This window comes from Oculina patagonica, chromosome 12 (assembly GCF_052425735.1).
Source record: "Oculina patagonica isolate OP01 chromosome 12, crgOcupat, whole genome shotgun sequence".
NCBI lineage: Eukaryota > Metazoa > Cnidaria > Anthozoa > Scleractinia > Oculinidae > Oculina > Oculina patagonica.
The window spans coordinates 17,407,745-17,433,451 of record NC_135769.1 but is presented as its reverse complement, the minus strand read 5'-3'; the positions used below and the strand labels follow the sequence as shown (position 1 = coordinate 17,433,451).

General features: G+C 39.7%; 3 protein-coding genes across 5 annotated transcripts in view; all 3 read right to left on the bottom strand.

The window, feature by feature from the left end:
- The window catches only part of LOC144632469 (glutathionyl-hydroquinone reductase YqjG-like), a 60,725-nt gene extending 45,510 nt beyond the window's left edge, over window positions 1-15,215 (bottom strand). Inside the window, exons 1-5 of one of the 3 annotated variants that reach the window (XM_078491135.1) lie at window positions 14,674-15,215; window positions 13,648-13,741; window positions 12,584-12,700; window positions 11,972-12,088; window positions 9,436-9,562 (exon numbers count right to left, since the gene is read on the bottom strand). In XM_078491135.1, coding sequence (XP_078347261.1) covers window positions 9,479-9,562; window positions 11,972-12,088; window positions 12,584-12,700; window positions 13,648-13,741; window positions 14,674-15,215 — 954 coding nt within the window. In that variant the 3' untranslated portion in view covers window positions 9,436-9,478. Of the gene's footprint in view, window positions 1-9,241; window positions 9,563-10,529; window positions 10,950-11,865; window positions 12,089-12,583; window positions 12,701-13,647; window positions 13,742-14,673 lie in introns of those variants that run through there. The other 2 variants (XM_078491134.1, XR_013566896.1) reach the window with 2 other exon arrangements.
- Window positions 3,283-4,686, bottom strand: LOC144632891 (glycogenin-1-like). The gene has a single exon (XM_078491647.1). The coding sequence runs from the start codon at window positions 4,594-4,596 to the stop codon at window positions 3,427-3,429; it is 1,170 nt and encodes a 389-aa protein (XP_078347773.1). The 5' UTR covers window positions 4,597-4,686; the 3' UTR covers window positions 3,283-3,426.
- A 2,262-nt stretch (window positions 15,216-17,477) lies between the features above and the next one.
- Window positions 17,478-25,483, bottom strand: LOC144632470 (glutathionyl-hydroquinone reductase YqjG-like). The gene is made up of 5 exons (XM_078491136.1): window positions 24,842-25,483; window positions 23,936-24,029; window positions 21,482-21,598; window positions 19,870-19,986; window positions 17,478-18,327 (listed from the first exon to the last, which is right to left on the bottom strand). The coding sequence occupies exons 1-5, from the start codon at window positions 25,381-25,383 to the stop codon at window positions 18,244-18,246; spliced, it is 954 nt and encodes a 317-aa protein (XP_078347262.1). The 5' UTR covers window positions 25,384-25,483; the 3' UTR covers window positions 17,478-18,243.
- Between the last annotated feature and the right edge of the window lie 224 nt (window positions 25,484-25,707).

Genomic DNA, 25,707 nt, shown 5'->3' with positions numbered 1-25,707 from the left:
ATTTTGGCTAAATTACTGGAATTATTTTCAGGGTGGGGGTGTTTAATTGGGGGAGGGGGGGGCAGTGGGGAGGAGTCGGTTCTTTTTGGAAGAGGGCCATAGAGGGGACTAAAGTGCTGAAATGAAAACTGCTGGGATTTGCGCAAAATTTCATGGATTTTGGTCATTGGGACTGGGAATCACAAACAAAAAGCTATGGAACTGCGACTGGAATTTGGGAAAACAATAGGCTGGGAAATGGGATTTATTCCTCCCACTCCCTCCCTTCAAGAACCTCTTGGAAGAAAACTTACATTTTAGAAACAATTTTAGATGCATATAGAAATCTTTCATTGTAACTAGACATCATTTAAAAAAACACTAAACATAATGATAATATAAAACACTTTTCACTGAAATGAACATTAGGAAATAACAGAACATATTTTTCAGGGGTTAAGTTAGCCTACCTGACTAATTTCAGAACAGTTTAGACAAAAATCTGCGAAATCCCGCTACCCAAAAGAACAATAGAACAAACAACAGGAACAATGCCCCTAGCCCCAATAACAAATTATAGCAACTGCTACACTAGAGGACCAGTAGAACTACAACCTTAATTACAAGGGCTGGTACACTTCTGATTATTTTTCCATGGAGGTGGTGGGGGGGGGGGGGGGTCATCATAGGATTTTTGTGGTATACCAAGAAATGGCCTTTTATATTCAAACCTGATACCCAAGTGTTTACAGGGCAGAGGCAGCAGAGTCTTTTGAGACGTGGGGTGGGAAGGGGGGCATCATAATCCAGGCCAAGCGTATCCGAAGGACAGAAAATGTCTGCTCTGAAGTCCCCCACGCCACACGTAATGTCAAATACAATCTTAACAGATTGCAGACCTCTTTTGAACAGTTTTTGGGAACTGGGATCCTGATTAGGCGATTTCTGTCTTGGCAAACCATTTTTATGCTGCGCTTAAGTGATACTTTTGGCACTGAAATGTGGGGAGGGCTTAGCCCCCCAAATTTTATGTCTGCCCCACCGCTTATGCAGGGGCATTTATGTTTGAGTAAAACAAGACAATAAAAATGAACACAGAAATATTAGTGGTTATTACTTGAGAATATTTTATAAATATGTAAAGATACATAATTTAAAGTTATATAACTTTAAAATAATTCAAGTGGTTAATTAACACTTGAGAATAATTTATTAAATATGACAAGATACACCTAATTGCAATAACGTTGTCATAGAAAAAACAATACAAAAAGCTAAAAAAGAAAAAAGGTAAATAGGCCCGCCCCCAATTAATTAGCTTAGCTTCATAACTGGTAGCATTTACAGAAATTTCACGAGTTTTATCTGCACTTTTTTAGTCCACATTTTTATGCTGTAACAAGATTAATTGATTTATTCGTATTTTGAAGCATTTTGAGGCCATTTGTACAAATAAATTCTATGCACGCGCTTAATTAATTCCTATTTGACTCAATTTTCCTTATTTTCTATGACAACCTTATTGCAATTAGGTGTACATATTTTTAATATAACTTTATAATAATCATGCAATGCAATATTTGGGCTTAAACTTTTTCACAATTTTCTTTTATACAGTAACCTCTGAACAGTAGTTTTCTTAACAGGACTGTAATACACTCAAAAGGTGTTTTTAATAAACTGACAAAGTTATATTAAATTTCCAAAAACTTAATTCAAATGTTAATATACCATATCCATATCACATATACAATAATCAGTAAAACTGACAAAGCTATGTCAAATTTCTTGAAAGTTCATTTAAATAAACATACTTTATACATGCCACATTCATACTTTTTCAATTTTTGAACAGATGAAATGAACAAGATAAATATATATTTTATATTATGAAATAAGGAAAGAAAATGGATAGAATTATTTCAACAATATGCAGTATCTTGCACCGAACATAAAATAATCACAACATTATATTCTGTGAAACATGATTTGATGACCCCCCGCCCCCCACTGATTCCCCCACATTTTTTATGGAATTTCAATTTTTATATGAAATGAATTAATTTCTGAAATGATTTGGGGAACCTGGAATTTAAATCTGTTATTCTCGAGTTTGCAACCTAATTGTTAAATTAGTAGACAACGTAAAGCCTGGGCCAAACGGATGCAACACGCAACATATCGCAACATCGTTGGGTCATGCTGAGAGATGTTGTTAAGGTGCTGGCCAAAGGCATGCAACATTTTGAAGACAAGAAAGGGAACCATTGTTTTGCACAACATGTTGCAAGTGTTTGGCCACCCTGTTGCAATATTTTGCAGCATGTTGGATGGTGCAAACTGAACTGATATGTTGCGTTTAAATGTTGTTTTGTCAAATGGCACCTTAGATTTTACATTCATCACCTAGCATAAATTGGTGCTTTTAAAGTAAATTTTACAATAAAATCCTGTATAAACAATTAAGACCACTGTTCCTCTTTCTATTCTCTAACTCGGGCCCTACTTTTATACTCACTCACATTTTTAGCTTGCATAGCAAGCATTCCAGCAGGACATGAAGCTATTCAGGCAAGGGCAAAAAAGAATGGGGAAAAAGCCCAAGGGGGGACTCCCATATTAAAGGGACGGGGATGCTCGTCAGAAATTTGTAAAAGAACCCCTAAAAGAGACCAATCTGGGCGTGGCTAAAGCTATTTTAAACCCCTAAAAGATACCAAAATTTGGAAAAAAGAACTCATATTTGTTGTTTTCTTCATGTGCGACCCTAAACGAGACCCTGACAGCTAAAAATATTGCCATTTTCCCCAGAACACCCTAAGCGAGACCCAACGTCCGAAATTTATACCCCTAAGCGAGACGACGAGCATCCCCGTCACTTTCATATGGGAGTCCCCCCCCCCCGGGGGAAAAAGGACAGGGTGAGCTTCTCCCATTTTTATGTCTTCACCCCAATTTTCATGCAGCCAGGAAAACTCAACACCCAACCAAAAAGTAGAAAACTCATCATTCAGTGATTCGCTTGTTACCTACAGGAATGCTTGATACCCAGGTTATCACATTTTGCACTTGGTCACTGCTTTAACTGCAAAGTACATGTATGCCACATGAAAGAATGACTGACTACAACCAGGGTTGTGAATAAGACCAAATAAAAACCTTTGTTTTGTACAGAGGCCCTGCCAGGGTAAATTCCGACAAGCGACATGGCCCAAAAAGTAGCGACAGCATACTAATAAAATTGCGACAAACGACAACCCTTTTGGAAAAACTTAAATTCGGACAAGGACAAGCAATTTTCCGTCAATATAATTACCGACAGCGACATAAAGAGCGATAAAACAGCGACACAGCACATTTTAAAATTTAGACAAGCGACACGGGAACCCCCCCTGGCAGGGCCTCTGTACAAGCAATGAGAATCTAGGAGATCCCATTAATTACACATCACTCCTGTTTCTGTAGCTCGGCTTTCCAGCAGTCAGCATAAGGAACAACGCCAAACTCCTGGTCTAACTTAAAGAACTTTGTAGATCTCCACCAACTGTCCAAGTTATACTTCCTTAGCAGTTCATAGAAATTCTTCCAGAAAATTAATACCATATCATCAGGAATTAAAATTGGTCCATCAAAACCTCTGGCTTCTTTCCTGCTTGGTCTGCACTTTGCTGACCATGGCTTAGGTGGCCGACAGCAAGCAAAATGGAACGAGTTTAATGGTCTATAGATAATGCGCCTGATGTTGAATGCATAGGGTAGTGCCTTCCAGTTGTCAGCGTCAGCGTAATAATGCCATAACAAAACTTGATCATTAGGACACGTATCTTTCCTTGTTGTTTCCCACCACAGGTTCATAATTTCCTGATGATACTTGGTGTCTGGTCTGAAAACCAGGAGACCTGCATTGAAGCATGGATCTAGCACACCTGGTCTGGAGCAAGGGGCGGCAGCAAAGTCATCTGGAATGTCAAACAAGTGATCAATGTTTGTCATCAACATGTAATCAGCATCGACATAAATGATTTTGGAAAAATGTGTGTAGTTCCATGCGTGGAACCTCGTGTGTGTTCCCTTTATTCTGTGTCCAAGTGGCTTGCCAAACCACCCACTGTTGCGGTCACCTCCCAATTTAGCATCAAGCCAGTTACAGTCCATTTCTTCGACCAAACGAGTGTTCCAACCAACGCTCTGAAGCGCTTTCCGTGTACCCTCACTCACCCTTTCTGAAATAAACGCGATCATGTTTTTCTGGCATGAAAATGTACGAATGGAGTGACCAAGAACTAATGCAGGGACCGCAAAGTCATCATTGACCATGGCGGTTAGCCATGTGACATCGCTTCTTGGTTTCACGTTCTCTTTGCACCAATCTTGGCCAAACCGAGTTTCAAGTTGATACATTCTCCATTCCTTAAGAGCCAACTGCAGTTGATTATCCTTAAACCTCTGCTTATCATTCATAAATTCTGAAATAACCATTCTTGCGTATCTGAAAAAATACGGAAGCAAGAGCGGTCTCCACACGACGAGAAAAATCACCACAGTTAACGTCGGAATGAGTGCTACGACGCAGATTGTTCGACGGGATCCTTTCTGTCTTGTACGTGCATTCTTCATTTTTGATTTTGGGCGTTTAAAGGAAAAAAGTTCAAGTGAATAACCAGGATAAATAACCAAGAGTTGGAATGAAAACCCGAGGCAACTGCTGTGGAATTTGGGGGGACTGGGTACCAACCCGTTGGTTGAATGTTCGTGAATTATGTCCGTGACGTTTGTGTACGAAATTTGGAAGGTCACGAAACAAAAATTCACCAAAAAACCTTTTTAGCGTCGTTTGGTTGTTGTCCTATTTCAGACCACGTGGTGTTACCCTTGATCGAGGATTATTTCTTTCAACTTCAAACAAATTCACGTGGAAATGAATGAATAATTTCCAGATAAACAAAAGAACAATTCTCTAGAGGGTATTACATGATCTGAAATGGACAATTTACATATAAATGTAGCAAAAGAGATCTGTTGCCGGTTACCCAGTGATGCCCCGTTAAGTTTAAGAATGTTTAAGTGATGTTGGAAGACGTCTAGTTCAACGTTTAAAGATGGTGGATAATGTATAGTGATTAAACAAATTTTAAAAAAGAACACGACACTTTTGATTTTTGCAAACATGTTTCGCAGATAGGCTTTTATAGATTGTGCTCCTAAAAGTGGCATATTATGCTACTAGCAGTGCTCAAAATTTTGCCAAATTATGCAAAAATTATGCCAGAATTCCCAAATTATGCTTCTGATTTCCGAAATTATGCTCACAAAATGACGTAGATTCTATACATAGAGGTGCGCAATAACGACACCAAATTATGATGTTTTTTAAATAAACTGTTGTTGTAAATTTATTTGTGTTTATGGCAGTTTATCACTGCCGTCAGCTGTCCAAATTAGCTGCTCGCATCTCTAAACCGTTTGTAAAATGCCTCCAACGACTTAACAATCACAATTGTATAGCTAAAACACGCATTACAAGAACAAACTACCTAAATTTCATTTATTTCTGTAGAAAGTACACCATATTTACTACATTTTATGAATTTATGCTCCAAAAAGTGCTAAAAATTGCTAATTATGCCGTGGCAGTGCTCGTTTCACAAATTATGCTTTTTAGCTCCAATTATGCCAAAAATTATGCTAGCACAATCTATAAAAGCCTATTCGCAGAAACATCTGCCATCTTCGGTGTGATCTGAAGAAGGTTTTCACTAAAGTATGAATAGTTAAGAAAATTACAATAATAATAGTAATAATTAGAACGTATATGTATGATCACAGGCCAATTTTGCCATCATCGATCAGGCCTCTTCAAAGTTTGCACGCAAGAAGCGTTTCATATCCGTTGGATAAACTAACAAGTTCATCACATTTATTAAAAAAAAAAAACGAAAAATGAAAGTTTGTTTAATTTTAATATTTTATTTGCTTATTATGGTTGCTGTTTTAATTATTAGTGACAATAGAAAGCAAGGGACCGCGGACGAAAATGCTGCTGTGTACGTAGGAGCTGGCGACAGCTCTAATCAGCCAAAAATAAAAATACAGAGACAAGATAAGCAAGGCTGACACTACGTAGAAATGAAAAAACCTTAACGGGACAACGACATGATAGAGTCCAAACTGAAAGTCAAAAATGCAAACTCTGGACAGCTGTTTCGACCTGATTGGGTCTCTTCAACAGAGTGTATGCCGCACAGAATAGAACAACCAGCGCAAAGACAGTTGTCTATAAAGTGCTCGTGGTAATGACAATCCGGATGGGCTCAAATTCAAACACTCGCCCATTGATAACAGCCGCGTGACTATTACTCAATAGGTCAAGAATTCGAAATATCATGTCGTTGTCTCGATAAGGAAAGTGAGAATAGACAGAACTATCCTTACACTGAAAACATGGACAAAACCATGTGAAAAACAACACTGCAAACATGGATAAAACCATGTGAAAACAGTGAAAATGTACAGCATTTTCACTGTTTTCAAAAAAAAACCAATAAAAAAAAACCATGTGAAAATAAAATAAAACCATGTGAAAACAGTGAAAATGTACAGCATTTTCACTGTTTTTCATTTTTCATTTTGCTGTACATTTTCACTGTTTTCACATGGTTTTATCCATGTTTGCAGTGTTGTTTTTCACATGGTTTTGTCCATGTTTTCAGTGTAAGGATAGTTCTGTCTATTCTCACTTTCCTTATCGAGACAACGACATGATATTTCGAATTCTTGACCTATTGAGTAATAGTCACGCGGCTGTTATCAATGGGCGAGTGTTTGAATTTGAGCCCATCCGGATTGTCATTACCACGAGCACTTTATAGACAACTGTCTTTGCGCTGGTTGTTCTATTCTGTGCGGCATACACTCTGCTGAAGAGACCCAATCAGGTCGAAACAGCTGTCCAGAGTTTGCATTTTTGACTTTCAGTTTGGACTCTATCATGTCGTTGTCCCGTTAAGGTTTTTTCATTTCTACGTAGTGTCAGCCTTGCTTATCTTGTCTCTTTAATTATTAGTATTATTATTAAAACAGCAACCATAATAAGCAAATAAAATATTAAAATTAAACAAACTTTCATTTTTCGTTTTTCTTAACTATTTATACTTTATTGTAAACCTTCTTCAAATCACACTGAAGATAGAAAATGTTTCTGCCGAAACATGTTTGCAAAAATCGAAAGTGTCGTGTTCTTTTTTAAAATTTTCCACAAAATAAGTGTGTTCGCAGTTGGGGGATAAAGATATACTTCCGGATAGTTCATAGGGATTAAACAATTAAGAGTTTCTGTTTACAGAGTTTAATAGAGTGTTTCTTGCAGTTTAATTTGATATATAGATGTTGGGTATTTCCTTAAAAGCAAGCTAGCACTCTGTGATTGCAAAAAGTGTCGAAATATAAAGGGTAGGCTGCTTCCTAAAAATTTGTTTCGTCGCAAGACTCCTTTCAGTATAGTGATGCTGGTTGATGACTGGTGATTGCCAATGATGTTGACGATGAACTGACTTCTTGAAAAAAGAAGATAAAAAGTTGCAAAGCCAGGTGTTGAGAGGGGGTAAGGCAGCTTGTCCAGGGAGTAAGTATATTTTTATTTATTTTGATTGATTATATTTTGCGTGATTTGCGTTTCGTTTGAGATTTAAATGGAAAAAAAACTTTTTTTGGTCGGGACGGTGAATGCGTTTTCCATTTACTGTTTTGCATTTTTTGCACCAATTCCAGTTCCAGGGCTTTTGCCTTTTATAAAGCCCTGACCAAACGGTAACGCAAGTAGACGCAAGTTGAAAACTTGCGTCTCCGTTTGGCCTGGACTTGCGTGCACTTGGTCGAGATCAGATTTGCACTGAAGTTAACACAATTTTTTCACCGTTTGGCCACCCATCGCAAGTCAACGCATTTTTTTGCAGTTTACTTCAAATACTCAATTGCACCTCGTAGCATTTTAAATGACTTTTTGCAAACTTGCGACTAAACTTACGTGTCCATTTGGCCTCCCAACGCAAGTGTGTACCCAGGTTGAACTTGCAACTACTTGCGTCCACTTGCGTTTTAAAACCGTTGGAGAGTGCTTTACCAGGGCCGTACCTAGGATTTTTTGTCTGCGGGGGCAAACTCCGCTAAACGCCGTTGCGGGGGCAAACTCCAATATAGCTACAAGAAATAGCCTAGCAAAATCAATCACTATGTTAGAAATTTAGTTTTCCTGGCGGGGGCAACTGCCCCCTAGCCCCCGCTAGGTACGGCCCTGTTTACGGTCACGCCAAATTTCGTGGCTCAACCGAGATGTGGGGTTCTTCTGGACAACTTTAAATGGAACACATAACAGATCTTCCCGAATTGAAATTCCCAACTAAAATTTGGCTTTATTATTTATGGTTCATTTATAAATCCGTGTCAAAGTGGATCGCGGATACCCTTAGCAGATTTTTGTCTCCCCTCAGCAGATTTGCAACTCCCCCTTTTCTTTGACTTACTCTTATTCCCGCAAGGCAAAACAAGACAAAAAGAGTAAACAAAACAAAACAATGTAGTTAGTCTCTCCTTAGTTTCTTATTTTCCATACAAGGTATTTGAATAGTCACTCTACACCAATAATTTATTCAAACAATAAAACCACCTCAACAAAAACACATGGCAAAGGTCATTATGGCGAAGTGCACTAAAGTAAAGGTATACGCACTTGATCACCCTTCAAATGAGTTTCACTGCGGAGACCAAATTCCTGAAGGATCAATCAGGTCCAAAACCACCAACAAATTTGAACCCCTGTGTTAGCTGGGGGGGGGGGGGTCCTTGGGTGCCCGTGACCCCCCTTTGTGATATAACTTTTTAAGTCAACAACATAAACCTAATTAATCATGGGGCAAAAATGCACGAATCCGAAGAAATTATCAACATGGCATAAATCTTTCTTTTCCAGTGCTAGACAGCTGGCACACAAGACTTCATTTATGCACCTATTTTGTAGGCTTGTCCCTCCCCCCACGCTCACTGCTCATCTGTTGTAAAACACAACATGGATGTCGGCATTACAATCTGTTAAGTACCACAGGTGTGACACAGTGCGATCCCACTTTAAAAAATCATAGACCTGTACACCCCTTAAGGGGCAGTCCAAACCTTAGGTGTTGTTAGTTTACTAGGACATTGGAACAAGTCTACAACATGATGGATATATGTAGTAGATAAAAATTTGCGCAGGAAAGGTGACGACAACTTCTATTGTACAACAACAACAACATTTATTTGCAACAAAAAAAGAGAGCTTACATAATATAATAAAAATACACCATTATAAACTATAATACTTTTACACCAAAGTTGGTAGATGGGCACCTGATCTTATTAGTCTGGTGCCCATAAAATATATAATAAAAAACTATAACTATTTGTTCAAGAATACATATATTTTTTTTAACAATGTGAAGTTTAAAAACAAAATGATTATAGATCATTACTGTCGGCCATGAGGCTTGCTGAAGTCCAAATCTGGGCCAATAGCCACAATACCATATGGATTAATCTTCAAGTGACTTTGCTGCAACGAAATTTGTAAACAAAGATCAAGTAAGTTGAAAGCATCATTTTTCACTTGTTGCAGTACTGAATATTGCTTAAGAAAATAGGAGTTATGTCAACAACACAGTCTTCACAAAGCACCATGGCATGATCACACAACTGAAATACAACCCACTTCCTTACACTTCAGTGAACTACAATTTGGCACAACATTCACGCAGACCGTTTGACTGCCATTTCTGTAGCATGAAGTGAATAGGAATGTTGGATGCTAGTCCTTCGCAGATTACATAACTGCATGTTGCCCCAAACTATTTGCCAGTAACCATTTATAAACTACGGTGAAGAGAGGCACTGTGAGAGTTATGCGTCTTGCACAAGAAACATGACCCAATCCCAGCCTAGCTGAGGGCTCTAACCCAGAGGTTATTGGTAATCCTATATGTACTGTCTATTACACCATCATGCCTCCCTTAGCTAGTTTAGTTATACCAATCAAAAACCAGAAACCCATAAGGGTTGAAACGTGTAACGCGCGCGCACAGCGTTTGAATATTCATTTTGCTAAGTACCATATTTGGAAGCACGAAGAATTGTACGCGAATGCTTTATACACGTAATGACACACGCAACATATAATTTTTGGTTTTGCGGTAAGTTGCTTGAATTTCGTCCTAAACGCCCTAAATTTCTTACAGAAACTAAAGAAATACATTAAGTGTATCGAAGCGAAGTTCTCCAGACTACTTCAAAAAGATGAAACAGGAGAATTTAACCAAATTTAACTTTATTCAACCAAGCTTGTTCAAAAACAAGATTACGCCATCGAGCGCGAGCTAGCGCGCGCTGTGAATTTAATCCAAGTATAGTAATTTGTGATTTTCCAAATATGGTACTTAGTGTAAACGAATGTGCAAACGCTTTGTACAATGCGAATCATAGGAAGTTACACGTTTCAACCCTTATGGGTTTCTGCAAAAACTAAATGCTCTTCTTTATAAAAATTTGAGCTAGCCAATAAGTGTCCCATTTCTTGCTGGAGCTCAGTTTCTGGAGCATTAAGCAACTAGGAATATTTCTACTCCTCCCTGGATGGGATATTAGTCCATCACAGGTTACACCCAGCATTAAATTCGCCAGTACCCATTGATACACCTGGGTGGCATGGGTGGGTGGCAATACAATGCATACCTGCCAACTCTCCAGATTTTCCCGGGAGTCTCCAAGCTATTCATCAAGTCTCCCAGTCTGATTTTCAGAGAGTATTCATACATTGTCTTAAATGATATCCTTACAATGCAAAGATTTCTGGATGTCTCCAGATTTTTGTACTCTGGGGGTTGGTAGGTATGACAATGACCCCATCCAGGGCTTGAGCCCAGACTGCTCCATCTTAAGGACGGTGCCTCCTATTGCCACTGCGCACTTGTTCTGCGCATCACGCAATGCATCGATCACACTGGGCACGCGCGCTTTTAATTAATTTGCTCGCTCAAAATGACGAATTCAACTACGCGAACAAGCGCGCGACTTAAAATCAAGAAAGTTTTCTCTGCGACAAAATCCAGTTTATGGACATATCCTAAGCCAGGAACAGCGGAAAAGCAACATATCAGTAACCACTGACCGCTAACCACTGAAAATGGCTCACATTAACAGTTAAAAACAAATCGCTAAGCGCTAAAACGTTACCTGCAAACTGCTAACCGTGACAAATGGTGTAGTGCACGCGCGAGATGCAAATATTCAACTCGCTAGGGAGGGGATAGGAAAAATGTAACAAACCCCAAAAGCGATTTCACAGAACCTGAAAACAACTGGTATAACTTTTAAAAACGCGTGGTGACCCCTACTTTTTATTTTATAAAATGTAAGTGGTACCTCTTTACAGCACATGTTTAATTTTTCATTAAGTGAAAAACAAATTTAGGCCGATTTTCTGGCCGTGCAAGTGAGAGCTGCTAGAGTCAAAAATGGCTCAAACGCAATTATTTTGTTAATAAAAACATGGATCACGCAGTTCCGAAGACATTATTTGTTAGTTATTGTAAAGATTGTTATATTTAATGTTGATTTTGTTCATGAAAAACCAATTTCAAATGAAATTTGCAAGGAAATTGTATTTAGTTTTACTTTATTTTAAAATGCCACTTCAGCACTTTTTTCCAGATTTCAAACCTAATTATCTCGAAAATTTGCGTGGCTACCCCCAATTTTCTTTTTGAATTTTAGTAGCCCTTGGTAACATCTACATTTCTTGTATAGTCATTGGCCGGGCAAAAATACTTTGTTATTAGTAGGCACCGTCCTTAAGTCCAGCACACTAACCATTAGGCCACCATTGCTCCATTATATATAATAGATAAATTACTCAATAATTCTACATTGTGAAGAAATTAGATGTTCATCATGACTAACGCTGACTCACCTGATAATGCTTTTGAATATGTTCAGGGTCCACAGTTTCAGCAATCCCCCCTGTCTGGTACAGATCCCGAAGATATCCCCACATGTTTGGATAGTCAATAATGCGCTTTTTGTTACACTGCAAGTAAAATCACATCACAAGTGAAAAAGGATTCTTGCGTACTGCCTAGAATGTTATGAAATGTTGGACCTCTGAAGGCCATAAGTTCTTCTAAAAACTCATGTGAAAGAAGTAACCTTGTGCAAATTATTGAATTGGAAACTTTTACAAACCTACTCAAAGACATTTCAATGCCTTCTCTTGGACCTTTGTTTGGCTTAAAAGTCAATTCAACTGTGGTCCACTTTAAAGTGCCCTCGTACAAAATGTATCAAAATACAGACAAACCTCCGGTAAATTTGTCATCCTTGGGATCAGAAAAAGGGGATGCTTAGAAGTTCTAAGTGTACGTTAATGGGGTAGGTTAAAAAAATTAATGTAGTTTCTGCCTACGAACAGGAGGAGGCAGCAGTGAGAAAATGTTTGTCAGAAGAAGGCATTAAAAACAAACACATCTCATGGCTATTCCCCTTTATAACTTAAATAACCTTGCTAGTTTTTCAGTACATGTACCTTGAAGTGTCCAACATAAACCATATCAAATCTAACAAGGGTGGTGAAGAGACGGACGTCAGCCTCTGTGATGGTGTCACCAGTCAAGAAACGTGATTTAGACAAGATAGATTCTACCTGTACGACAATGAGAAAAAATTAAAATTATCGTTAAAGAAGTGCTATATTGAACCTATGCCCTTGAAATGAAATTTTTGACCCTTTTTTAACCACAAAGTTTAACTTAATGTTTCACTGGTTCATAATTTTTGAATTTTAACTCTGGTCAAGCATGCCGTCCATTTTTCCCCTTGCCTCACAACTGCCCTATCTGGCATGCAGTCATTGGGTGGAGGGGAAGATTTATTGGAGAGTGGATACTTTTTGAAAATTTGAATTTCTAGGAAGAGGAACTTGGGAGCTTATGTTCGTGGATCCAGATGAGCCCAGATGGGGGCGGGGGTAAGGCAAAATAAAGATGATTTTTTTTAATTTCTTGCTCACAAGAGTCGGCTGTACTGAATTTGGAGGTGGGAATTTTCTTTCCAAAAGAATGAGAGGACAATCACCTGGGCCCTTTCCTCTAGATCTTAACTACGTACTGGCTTTTGACACTAGTATCTTCAAGGTGAAAATGACTGCTGTGACTAGAGATAAAGTTTGGAAGTCAATAACAGCTTGTGTGTGGAAAATGAAAGAAATGAGGTGAAGTGATCAGCAATATTGGGGGGATAAACGGTTGTATCAAGGGAGTTAAGGGGGCAGGAACTCTAAGGGGGCCAGGAAAAGAGAGGACAGGAAGTGGGATTCCCACAGTGGTGGGATCTTGGAGAAATATGGAAATATTTTGGCAACATTTCACAATATTTTGCAGTTGAAAAACATTAAGAGGTGGGGACACTAATGAGGGTACAGGAACTGGGAGTAATAGGTATGGGAAGTGGGAAGCTCAGATCCCTGTTCCTACCCCCTCCCCCTCCTCCACTGGAGTATTTATTTTCATGACCAGTGGCATGCTTTTTATGAATAATGATGCAGTTTAGCTGGGGAATTTGGAAGATTAATACATGTAATATTTTTGACACCTCATCAAGGCTATTGAAGAGCTCTTTCACGGCAGCATCATATGCCTCCTGTGTTGTGGCAAATCCTGAACGGTAAACACCATTGTTGATGTTTCTAGAAGAAGAATGTCAGGATTAAAAATTTGACTAGAAAAACATTACCCTAAAAACCTGCTATGTTGTGAGAAATAATAGTTACTTTTTTTCATTTTGTTATTAAAGTACAGCAGCAAAATGGAAGGCCAAAGTAGGGTTGGCAATTTTGAGACCGCTGATGCGTACCCAGGGGATTTTATGGTGGTTTGAAGGTTTAATTGGCCGCAACAGCTAAACTTTGCTGTCTGGTGCGCAACAATGGGCTGTGGTGTAAGTCAAAAGATTTTTTATAACAATTTAGAGTTGTATGTTGGATAGATGTTTGACGATGGAGCCCGTTACCTGGGGTGTGCAACTTCCATACTGTGCCTAGCCTGTGAAATGGCGTTTTCACAAGTCAAGTTATTTTTAGATACGATTTTCCCACAAATTGGAAAGCCAATCAGAAGCGATTATTATTAGACTGTTGATACGTAACTACAGTACCTCATCCACCAGGAAAGTTAACATGGCAGATACATGCAAGGAAGTGTTCTGACAGCATTTCAAGCGATGATTTCTGTATTTCTTTACAAAGTAGTAGCTGACTTCATCTGCAGCAGTAATTTTTGTGGGAAAGGCTTAGCTAAAAATAACTTTACTTGTGAAAATGCCGTTGCACAAATACAACAAAGTTGTACACTCTGGGTAATGGGCTCCTGTCAGCGAATACCTTGTTTTGACAGCTGTCAATTGACCATAAGATGGATGTCCAATATTAAACATACAAGCCGACGTTAACTTTAGTTGGGGTATTATAAGATGGCATTCTGTCCCCCCCCCCCTGCTCGGGTTGCCTTGTGACTCCCCTCCCCCTACCAAATTTCCGTACCCATGGTGTTCCGCTTTCAATCGCCAATTAATTATCACAAACGAGCATCATGAATAATTTTCAGCTTTTAATTTACTCACGGATAAATCCAACCGTTGAGCTCTTCGATCTTCTCCTGCAGGTGAGCTGGATACAAATCCAGTTTCTTCTGTTCTTCTGTGGTGCAAAAGGCATTGAATTCCTTGTTAAGCATCCGGATAATCTCACTGGATTCGTTGTTGACGACCGTCTTCTTTTTCTTGTCCCACAACACAGGAACCGTGACCCTGCCAGAATACCCAGGTTCAGCGATTTGATACACCTCTCTCAGCGTTCGACATCCATTTAACGTGTCCAAAGAACATTTCGGCTTGCTGTCTGTAAACGACCATCCTTCTTCACCAAGGAACCAGTCGACCACAGTGTAAGAAATAACGTCTTCAAGGCCTTTGAGTTCTCGCGTTATAAGAGCCCGGTGTGCCCAGGGACAGGCAAGGGACACATACAGATGATATCGATTTGCTTCGGCTGGGAAGCCGCTCGATCCATCAGCTGTCACAGAGTTACGAAAAGCAGACGGTGGACGAACGAATTCTCCTTTCTTGTTTATTGCAGTTGACCAATCTGGCGGTTTATCAGCCATGTTTTTGAAATTATATCCCTTTATTCAAGGTGTTTTCCCGAACGATAGTGTCACGCGAACTTGTTTTTCGCTAAGTCATGTTCGCAAGGATTGGTGGGAATGGTTCTCGAATTACCCACAATGCTCCCCGTATCCAAAAAAGTAGGTCTACAATGCATACATTTTTCCCTTTTCCCCCCCCTTCTTTTTTTTTTTTTTTCTTCCTTCCTCCCTCGTCGCCCCTTTAACCCCCGGCTTTTTCCCCCCAAAAAAAAAAAATGAACCAAACACCACTACAGTAAATTTTAAGCGGACACTCCCTCTGTGCCCGTGCAAGGAACAGCAAGCGAGCTCAAATTGTAGATTTTTGACCATTTTTCAAGCAATTCAAAGCAAATTTGTGATAGCTATTTTAAGGTTTTACCACTACGGCAATATAATAAGAATTTAATGATACATTAAACCCAATCTTTTTTTAGGGATTCCTACTTCCCTTTTCCAGAGTAAGCCAAGGGTGCCTGCTTCCGCAAAATCTTTCCTTGCTGGTCCTAGACTGGGTTACCAGACAAGTTTACGAAACAGAAAGAACTGGTATGCAGTGGACTCTAACACTTAAGTTAGAATACCTAGACTTCGACGACGATGTCTTCCTTCTAAGTCATAAGTTTAACACATGCGGGAGAAGATGGTAGCACTCCAGAGTCTGGGAAAACCCGAGAAATAAGAATCCAGGTTAGAGATGGCAACCCTCTCGACGTTGGGAGTGAGGATATCAACAGACAGAAAACTTCACTTACCTTGTAATCATTGTGAGCATGTCAGGAGGAACAGAAGAAGAAAACATTACACGTATGTATTAGGAAAGCACAGCCAGCATGCCTCAGGGGGGTCTCAGGGAAAGCAAGACCCGGGGGGACTCTTATATGAAGTGGACGGAGATGTTCGTCGGAAATTTTGAAAAGAACCCCTAAAAGAGACCAATCTGGGCGTGGCTCTAGCTTTTCTTTAACCCCTATATTTCTTCATGTGCAGCTCTAAACGAGACCTTGACGGCTTAAAATATTGGCGTTTTGCCCAGAACACCCTAAGCGAAACCAAAAATCCGAAATTTACACCCCTAAGCGAGACGACGAGCGTCCCCGTCTTTTTTATATGCGAGTCCCCCCCAGGGAAGCAAGAGCCCTTCCCCTCAAGACGAAGTTAGCTGAAGTTGAGGATATTCAACTCTAACGTCAAATCATTACTTCTATGCGGGTCGTAAACCTGGCAACTAACCAAAACTCTGCTTTCCAAAGTGCATACGTTTGTGAATAAAAGACTCTGCAAGATACTCGGCATCTTTTGGCCAAATGTCATCACGAACGAGGATCTGTAAGAACTGGACAGGGAGATGTAGCAATCACGATAAAACGAAGGAAGTGGAAATGGATTGAGGGTAGCAAAGGGTTAATGCGTGACTCGTGTAAAGGGCAAAAGTTAGACCGTGACGCGTGCAAATAGCTAGAAAAGACGCGTGATTTGTGAATTCTGCTGTTTGAAGTCATGCGTGACATGTGAATTTTGTGAAAATTTGTGCGTGAAACAGGTTCACGACCCACCCTTTGCTACCCTCTGGATTGGCCATCGTTTAGGAAGGACCAGAATGGCGATGAAATGAAATCCTCAGGGAAAAAGGAAACACGGAAGACTAAAACAGTCTTGGAGACGTACAGTGATGAAAGAAAAGAAGAATATCGGGATAAAGACGTAGGGTGAAGCTGAACAGATTGCAAAGTACAAAGTCCGGTGGGGAGTTATGGTGGAAGCCCTTTGCCTTACGAGGGGCAAAAAGAAATCCAAGTCCCTTTATGAGACATGCCTAAGAGTGGCCTAAAGCATAGTTAGCACTGACGGGCTGACGTGGTCGACATCGCCGCACCATAACCCGGATCCCTCTGGATGGGAAGCTTTCAAACCTAGTTACCCCCTATTCTAACAGTTCGTCGGGCACTTCGAAATTAAAAACAGTGTCTTGCTCAAGAACATAAACCGAACCATTCGAGCATGCGGGCAGGCTCACCGGGTGGGCGCGCAAGAGAAACGCAAAGCGCGTTCTTTTTCCTCGTGGAAGACGCGATAAGGCTACCAGATCTGGCAAAGTTGGTTCAAAGGTACACTTGCCATTGATGAGGCAAACGCTTCAAAACTTATTCCTTATCTTTTATCAAGCATTTTTTTTCCAAGGTTAACAAGTTTTGCAAAAATGAGCCTCTTGCGGGATGAAAAGGGATACAAGTGCTTTGGCATGTTTTTATCTTCAATTTCGCAGATTTATTACAACTTCTGTGACTAGACTACCGATGTCCGGGAATTCAATGAAACAATGTTAATTAAGATTAGCAGGCTCCTTTTCCCTCTTTCATAGTTTATTAATAATATTCTTTACGTACATGAATAATTTTGTACACGAAAGTTTAAAAACAGTTGTGTAAAAAAGGTAAAAACAACTTTGTAAGTTGTACCGTCAAATTCTATTTTGCAACAACGACAACAACAATTGTTTTATTCGTACCAAAAAAACAAAAGCTTCAAATGTTATCTATACATGTAATAATGTTTCACCAAAGTTGGTAGATGGGCACCCCACCCAATCTAGTTGGTCAGAAAAATACAATTTTTTGACAATGTGTATATCTGGTATATAGTTTGAAAACAAAAACTTACATATTAATTATACCAATAACTATACTTGTAACATATATGAGACCTTCCCCGGCCAGGGGTTTTGGCGACAGGCAACATTGTTTCAAAATAGCTAAAAATGTAACGACAATCTTGTTCCAGAGCACCATAAGCCGACAGAAACTAGCAATGAAAGGGAATATATTTATGACAGCGACAACATTTCCCTCACCAAATTGGCGACAGGTGGGTTGGAAACGAACGAAAAAGCGACATCAGTAACCCCCTTGGAAGGCCTCATATATAGATATATTCTCAAGAACACATGCCCATACATAGTGAAAACTAAATGAAAACATATAAGATTAGATTGTACAAGATTAGATCTTTACTGTCGGCCATGAGGTAGGGTGAAGTCCAAGTCTGGGCCAATAGCCACAATACCATATGGATTAATCTTCTTTTGACTTTCCTGCAATGAACAAAGATCTAGTAAGTCAAAGTATTTTGCTAATGTTTCAGAACTGACTATTTTCTAAGAAAATAGAAGTTGTGTCGACAACACAGTCTATACATCGTACACTACATCATCAAACCAGAATACAACCCACTGCCTTACACTAAAGCGAATAGGTTGTGTGATTGCCACCAAAGGAACTGAGTATTAATAGCGAAGCGCACAAGTGACGTCACGACTCAGACAAGACTCAGACAAGCAAAACGAAATGGCTGACAATTATCTTAAAACACTTTCTAAAGCAGCCAATATTCCTTAAACACTTTTATAAAACGAAAACTTCGCCTAGATTCCTTCTATTTCTCTCAGAACATGCTGATATTTTTTTAGCCTTGTGGTGGTTATATTCATTTGTATTCTATTTTTAGACCTTGCGCGCTTTGCTATTGCTATGTCCCTGAATGGGATACTAGTCCATTGCAGGTTACTCCGGCCCCAACATTCTGTCAGGTTGCCCCAATAATTTGTCAGTACCCATTTATTCACCTGGGTGGGGATAAGATATGCAATGTGAGGGCAATTAGTTCTTTGTCCTACACAACACAGTGACCCCAGCCAGGGCGTCACCAGGGCTCAAAACCCAGACTCTTTTTTTTCAATGTTCTTTCCATTTCACCACCATGCCTCCCTTATATACTCACTAAGTTACATGCCAGTCAGACCTAAGCAGAAACTTAATGCTGTTCTTTATTATAATACTAAGTAATTCAAACTAGCATAAGGGACACTGCTTTAATAGCAAAGATTATTGCCTTGGTTGATCAGTTTCATTTTTCACGCTGCATGCATCTGAATGCCAAAAAAAATATCTGTGTAACAGATTAATAAGGTAAAACCAAGTCTGCATCACGACAAAATGTCCAATCTTGCCAGAGCTTATCCCAGGTCACTAGCATTAAATGACTAGGGTTAATTTCTACTCCACCCTGGATGGGATGCTTAAGGGCTGTCCCTCAGTATGAAATTTGCCAGTACCAATATAAACACCTGGGTGGGAGAGGCAATGTGAGAGAAAGAACCTTGCTAATGACTCCAGCCAGGGCTTAAACCAAAATCAATCCATCTGTAGTCTAGTGCAGTCCTATTTTAAGCCTGCCTCCCCCATAATAGATTAATAACTCCATTATGATTATGGAGAAATCAGATGCTTATCATGACTAGTACTGACTCACCTCACTACTGGGAGGCAGGGTGGCCTAATGGTTAGTGTGCTGGACTCTGGATCAAGCGGTCTGGGTTCGAGACCTGGCCGGGGCACTGTGTTGTGTTCTTAGGCAAGACACTTTACTCTCATAGTGCCTCAGTCTCCACCCAGGTGTATTAATGGGTACCGGTGAATTTACTGCTAGGGGGAAACCCTGCAATGGACTAGCATCCCATCCAGGGAAGAGTAGAAGTACTCCTAGCCGCTTAATGCTACAGAAACCGGGATAAGCTCCGGCCTGATGAGCCACTAGGCTCGACAGCAGGCTTTACCTTAACCTTTTACTGACTCACCTGATAACACTTTTGAATGTGTTCAGGGTCCACAGTTTCGGCAATCCCACCTGTCTGGTACAGATCCCGAACAAATCCCCACATGTTTGGATAGTCAATAATACGCTTTTTGTTACACTGCAAGTAAAGTAATATCACAAGAGAATCAAAGGCTCTATGAGCAAAGTTGTGACTGTAGTATTATAAACTGATAGCCAAGAATTAGCCAAAATTTAACTGTTAGCTGAGAAATGACAATTTTTTGAACTGTCTACTGCATTATAAGATCCGTTCAATGAAAGTGGTAATTGAAACATGGGTAAAAGTTTAGCTGATAATTGATAAATAACTGAAAACTGGCCATCAAGTAGTCATCAAGACCCACTACAGTGCTCGAACTTAACGGTCGTCCACTCGTCTAAAACGAGTGAAAATTGCCCAAAACGAGTAGCTTTTTTTGCCACTAGTCCTCTGGACGAGTAAGGTTACAGTTCTCCGATAAATAATTGCTTTTGTATCGTACTAAAACTGACCAAAAGTGTCGAAGCAAACGAAGAATTTCCGAAAACGAATGTTTCGAAACGACGAGCAAAAAAATGCTAGTCGTTCTCTTGGCAGGTAAAAGTCTGGGTTCTACTCGAAATGAAATGCATCGTGGGGTGCAATATGGCGGCTTTTCGTTTTGCTCAACATGATAGATTTCGGTTGCATCTATATTTTCTTCCAAAATAGAATTTGTTGAAATGTCCAAACGAAACAAGTTCAAAGTTCACAGTTCTTTCTTAATTTATAGAAAAGCAAAATCAAGAAATCATATAACACCTTCAATGCCTGCTGCAGCTACGACCAAAAAAACTCGGAAGTTTCGGGAATCGTGGGAAGAAAGGTACAAATGGCTCCAGTTTGATGAAAGAGAAAACTTAATGTTTTGCAAGTTTTGCAGGGAATTTTTAAATAGAAAAAACACGCAATATTCCCTGACGATCGGAACAAATAACTTTCAAACTGCTTAAAGGCACACGCGGCCAAATGATGCATATATGTTGCAGCTCTTACGTGTAACGGAGAAATTGTTGTAATACGAAAGCTTAATTACTAAAAAAATGCAAATTATATGGTTGTGTTTAATAATTTGATCATGGTTTGGCGTGTATTTACCTGAAGGCGCAAATTACTTATTGCATTTAATACACGTGGAAAAAATGTAACGAGTGACAAGTAGCTTTGCTCCTGGGACCAGTAAATTCTAAGCCTACTCGTCCTGTGGAAGACCAGACCTAAAAGTTAATTTCGAGCACTGCACTAGCTTGAAGTGTCTGCTTATGAGGGGTGTCGGACAATAGAGGGGGTCCATAACCATTCTTTGATGAGAAAATGATAATTTATCTGTCTGGTGAGCTCCTGCAGGCATGAAGGCAAAGCTGCCATTTTTAATGCATGCATGCCGATAATACATGACATCAATGCAGTCGGAAACCTTGAAAACCTTGAAAAGGCTTGAATCATGCTCTTTTGAAATTCAAATGAAGGACTGGAGGCAGCAACAAGGAAACACCTGTGGTTCAAAAGTGCACATCTCATGGCTATTCCCCTTTATATCTAAAATAACCTTCAGTTGGTATTTTATCGTTACCTTGAAGTGTCCAACATAAACCATATCAAATCTAACAAGGGAGGTGAAGAGACGAACGTCAGCCTCTGTGATGGTGTCACCAGTCAAGAAACGTGATTTAGACAAGATAGATTCTACCTGTGATCAGTTAAACAATGAGAAAAAAATATTTTACCAATAACCTCAAGTCGTATGGGTCTCGAGCTTTTGCTGTTTCCTCGCCTGAACTCTGGAACAGTTTGCCTGTTTTTATCTGCTCGTATGACAATTTAAGTTCTTTTAAATCAAAACTCAAACTTATCTTTTTAAATAATTACTTAAAATTCTTAGCGATTTTTACTTTTTATTACTTTTAATGCACATTTTTAATTGTTAAGATTTATTCAGCTAATTTTAACGAATTTTTATTGATTTTATTATATTGTGATTTTAGTGATGTTTTTTTTTATTAATTTTTAAACATATTTGTAAAGTGCCTAAAGCAGGCCTGGATAGGTGCTATAAAAATATTTATTATTATTATTATTATTATTATTATTATTATTATTATTATTATTATTATTACAGTCCGACCTCTATTAAGCGGCCACCCTCCATTAAGCGGCCACTTTCCAAAGTCCCGACTTATTTGTTAGTAAACTGCTGTATTTGATACCTCTATTCAATGGCCACCTCTATTAAGCGGCCGCGGCCACCTTTTTGCTATCGCAAGTGTATTATTTATATTGTTTTTTACCTCCATTAAGCGGCCAGCAAATTATCTTACCACGCGAAATGCATGGTGACAGATGATAATTAAATAAATTGTCCGTAAAATATATTGAGCTAAATTTTTGCACATACTAGCTGTTAATGCAAAAAGGCCTAAGAAACTTGTCATCGATGTTTTGCATATTTTTCTGACATTATCAAGCCAAAGAAATACTGTACATTTCAACTACGTGCCCGGGGGGGGGGACTCCCATATGAAACGGACGGGGATGCTCGTCGGAAATTTTGAAAAGAACCCCTAAAAGAGACCAATCTGGGTGTGGCTCAAGCCTTTCTTGACCCCTAAAAGATACCAAAAAACTAAGAATGGAGTTTATATTTGTATATTTCTTCGTGTGTAACCCTAAACGAGACCATTATGGCTAAAAATATTGGCGTTTTGGGCATTTTTTCCCCGGAACACCCTAAGCGAGACCAAAAGTCCGAAATTTACACCCCTAAGCGAGACGACGAGCATCCCCGTCACTTTCATATGCGAGTCCCCCCCCGGGCTACGTGCCCTCTGTGTTAGAGCTAGTACTATGCATGGGCTGGAAATGCACTTGATGTTTTGTTACAATGAATTTTGGATTTATCTTTATATATGTTCACTTTTTAAAAGCGTTTTGCTATATAGAGTCAATAAAATCATGTTTACTGCCATTCCTATCCAATTTATATTTTACCTCTATTAAGCGGCCAACCTCTATTAAGCGGCCACTTTCCAAAGTCCCAAGGGTGGCCGCTTAATAGAGGTCAGACTGTATTATTAAATAGCCCATAAAATGACATTTTATACCCTTTCTTAATCCAGATAGTTGAAGTCCATGACTTTTTCACTGGTTCATAATTTTTGAATTTTAATTCTGGTCGAGCATGCCATCGTTTTTTTTCCTCCTTACCTCACAATTGCCCTATTTGAGCCGAAAATGTGCAACATCTGGCATGCAGCCATTGGGGCAGAGGGGAGGGGATTTATTAGACAAGTGGATATTTATTGAAAATTTGAATTTCTAGGTGGGGGTGCAAACAGTAATGGGTCAATATAAGCCCAAAGGGGGAAGAGCAAAGTAAAGAGGGCCTTTTAATTTGTTGCTTAAAAGACTCAGCTGGACCAAATTTAAAGGTGAAAATTTTTTTCCCTAAGGTGTGAGAGGACAGTTACTTGGTTCACGCCCCTAGATCTTAACTACTGGCTTTTGACACTTGTATCTTCAAGGTGACAAAATGACCGCTGTGACTTGAAAAGTCCATAACAGCTTGTATGTAAAAAAAGGAAAGATATGGGGTGAAGAGGTCTGGTCTGTGGGGGTGGGGGAGATAGGGGGTGGAAACCATGAAGGAAAGGGGGCAGGAACTGTATGGAGGGCAGGAGAAGAGAAATTTCCCAGGATGGTGGGATCTTGGAAAAGTTTTTGCAACATTGCAAAATATTTTGCAACTGAAAAACACTAAGAGATGGGAACTACTAAAACTGGGAGTAAAAGGTGTGGGAAGTAGGAAATTCAGATCCCCCTGGCCTGTCCCCCTCTCCCAATGGAATAAGGTACGTACATTATAAGCTTATTTTGTGTACCATAGTATATAGTTTTATTCTGGAGTATACTGTATAGCCAAAAAAATAGGTGATTATGCTTAATTTTAAAGACCAGTGGCACACTATAAATTTTATGTTACAGTTTAAATGGGAAATTTGGAAGATTAATAAATAATACTTTCTTGTACCTTATCAAGGGCATTGAAGAGATCCTTCACAGCGACATCATATGCCTCCTGTGTTGTGGCAAATCCTGCACGGTAAACACCATTGTTGATATTTCTAGATAAAAAGAATGTCAGGATTATAATTTGACAAGTAAACATTTCCCTAAAAACCTGGGATATTGTGAGATATTATAAGTTTTTGTCAAAAAATCATAATTTGTCATCAGCTCCTTCTCTCCATATAGGAGAATAGAACCAGAAAGATTGTTCTCCTCCTAGATACTCTGTCTGCTGCTGCCAATCCTGCCTCAACCCAAAAGTGAAAACCCATCACCTTTTGCTCCTTCTCTACTGTCCTTTTTCCTGTTTAAGCACCGTAACACAGTGGGCATATAAGACCTCAAAAGTGCTGGGGTACATATAACAGCAAGCTCCAAATGTTATATGTACCATGGCACTTTTGAGGTCTTATATATGCCCAGTGTGTAAAATTCCGGTTATAAGCCCTGGGCTTATACAACTTCGTAAGGGGTTTTGGGAAGCCTTATAAACGGAGGGGCTTACCTGCCAGGGGTGTAGCCAGCTTTCTGGACAGTTGTAGGCCTGGCTGCTTCTGCGGGGGAGGGGGGGGGGGGGGATTTGGGGGTATGCTCTCAACAAAGACCCTCAAATGTGCAATTTGAAGCACCTAAATTTTGGCCCACAATGCCAAGCAAACCATATGTGCGTGCTCGTCAGTCCCACAATGCCAAGTGAATCGTGCACGCTCTAGTATTTGCTTTGGGGTTTACCACGCCCTGCGTGACCCAGCCCTATTTTGCCAGTCTGCTCATTACACTGACGGGTATATCCTGTCTGAATCATATTATTTATTTAGCCAATTGAAAGTTAATAGCATCACCAGATCGCTAGATAGTTTAAACTCACGGATAAATCCAACCGTTGAGCTCTTCGATCTTTTCCTGCAGGTGAGCTGGGTACAAATCCAGTTTCTTCTGTTCTTCAGTGGCGCAAAAGGCGTTGAATTCCTTGTTCAGTATCCGGATGATCTCACTGGATTCGTTGCTTACGACCGTCTTCTTTTGCTTGTCCCATAAGACAGGCACCGTTGCCCTGCCAGAATACCCAGGTTCGGCGATTTGATACACTTCTCTCAGCGTTCGACATCCATTTAACGTGTCCAGGGTACATTTCGGCTTGCTATCTGTAAACGACCATCCTTCTTCACCAAGGAACCAGTCGACCACAGTGTAAGAAATAACGTCTTCAAGGCCTTTGAGTTTTCGTGTTACAAGAGCCCGGTGTGCCCAGGGACAGGCAAGCGACACATAGAGATGATATCGATTTGCTTCGGCTGGGAAGCCGCTCGATCCATCAGCTGTCACCCAGTTACGAAAAGCAGTCGGCTGACGAACGTATTCTCCTTTCTTGTTTGTTGCAGTTGACGAATCCGGCGTTTTATTAGCCATGTTCTTGAAATATTTACCTTTGACACCTTTTCAAGAGGTGTTTTCCTGTATGAACGCCTTTTATCCTTTTGGTCACGCGAACTTTTCGCTAGGTCATTTCGCAAAGATTGATGGGAATGGTTTTTGAATGACCCATAATGCTCCCTGTTTCTAAAACATAAATAGGTCCACAATGCATACACAGAGAACAACAAGCTCTGACCATTTTCAAAGTAGTTTAGAGCAATTTATTCATAATCATTTTAAGATTTTACTGTTACCTATCCTCTTCATGCCAAATGGCACATAACGCCTCCACACTCTGTCTCCCCGCTGCCCTATCGA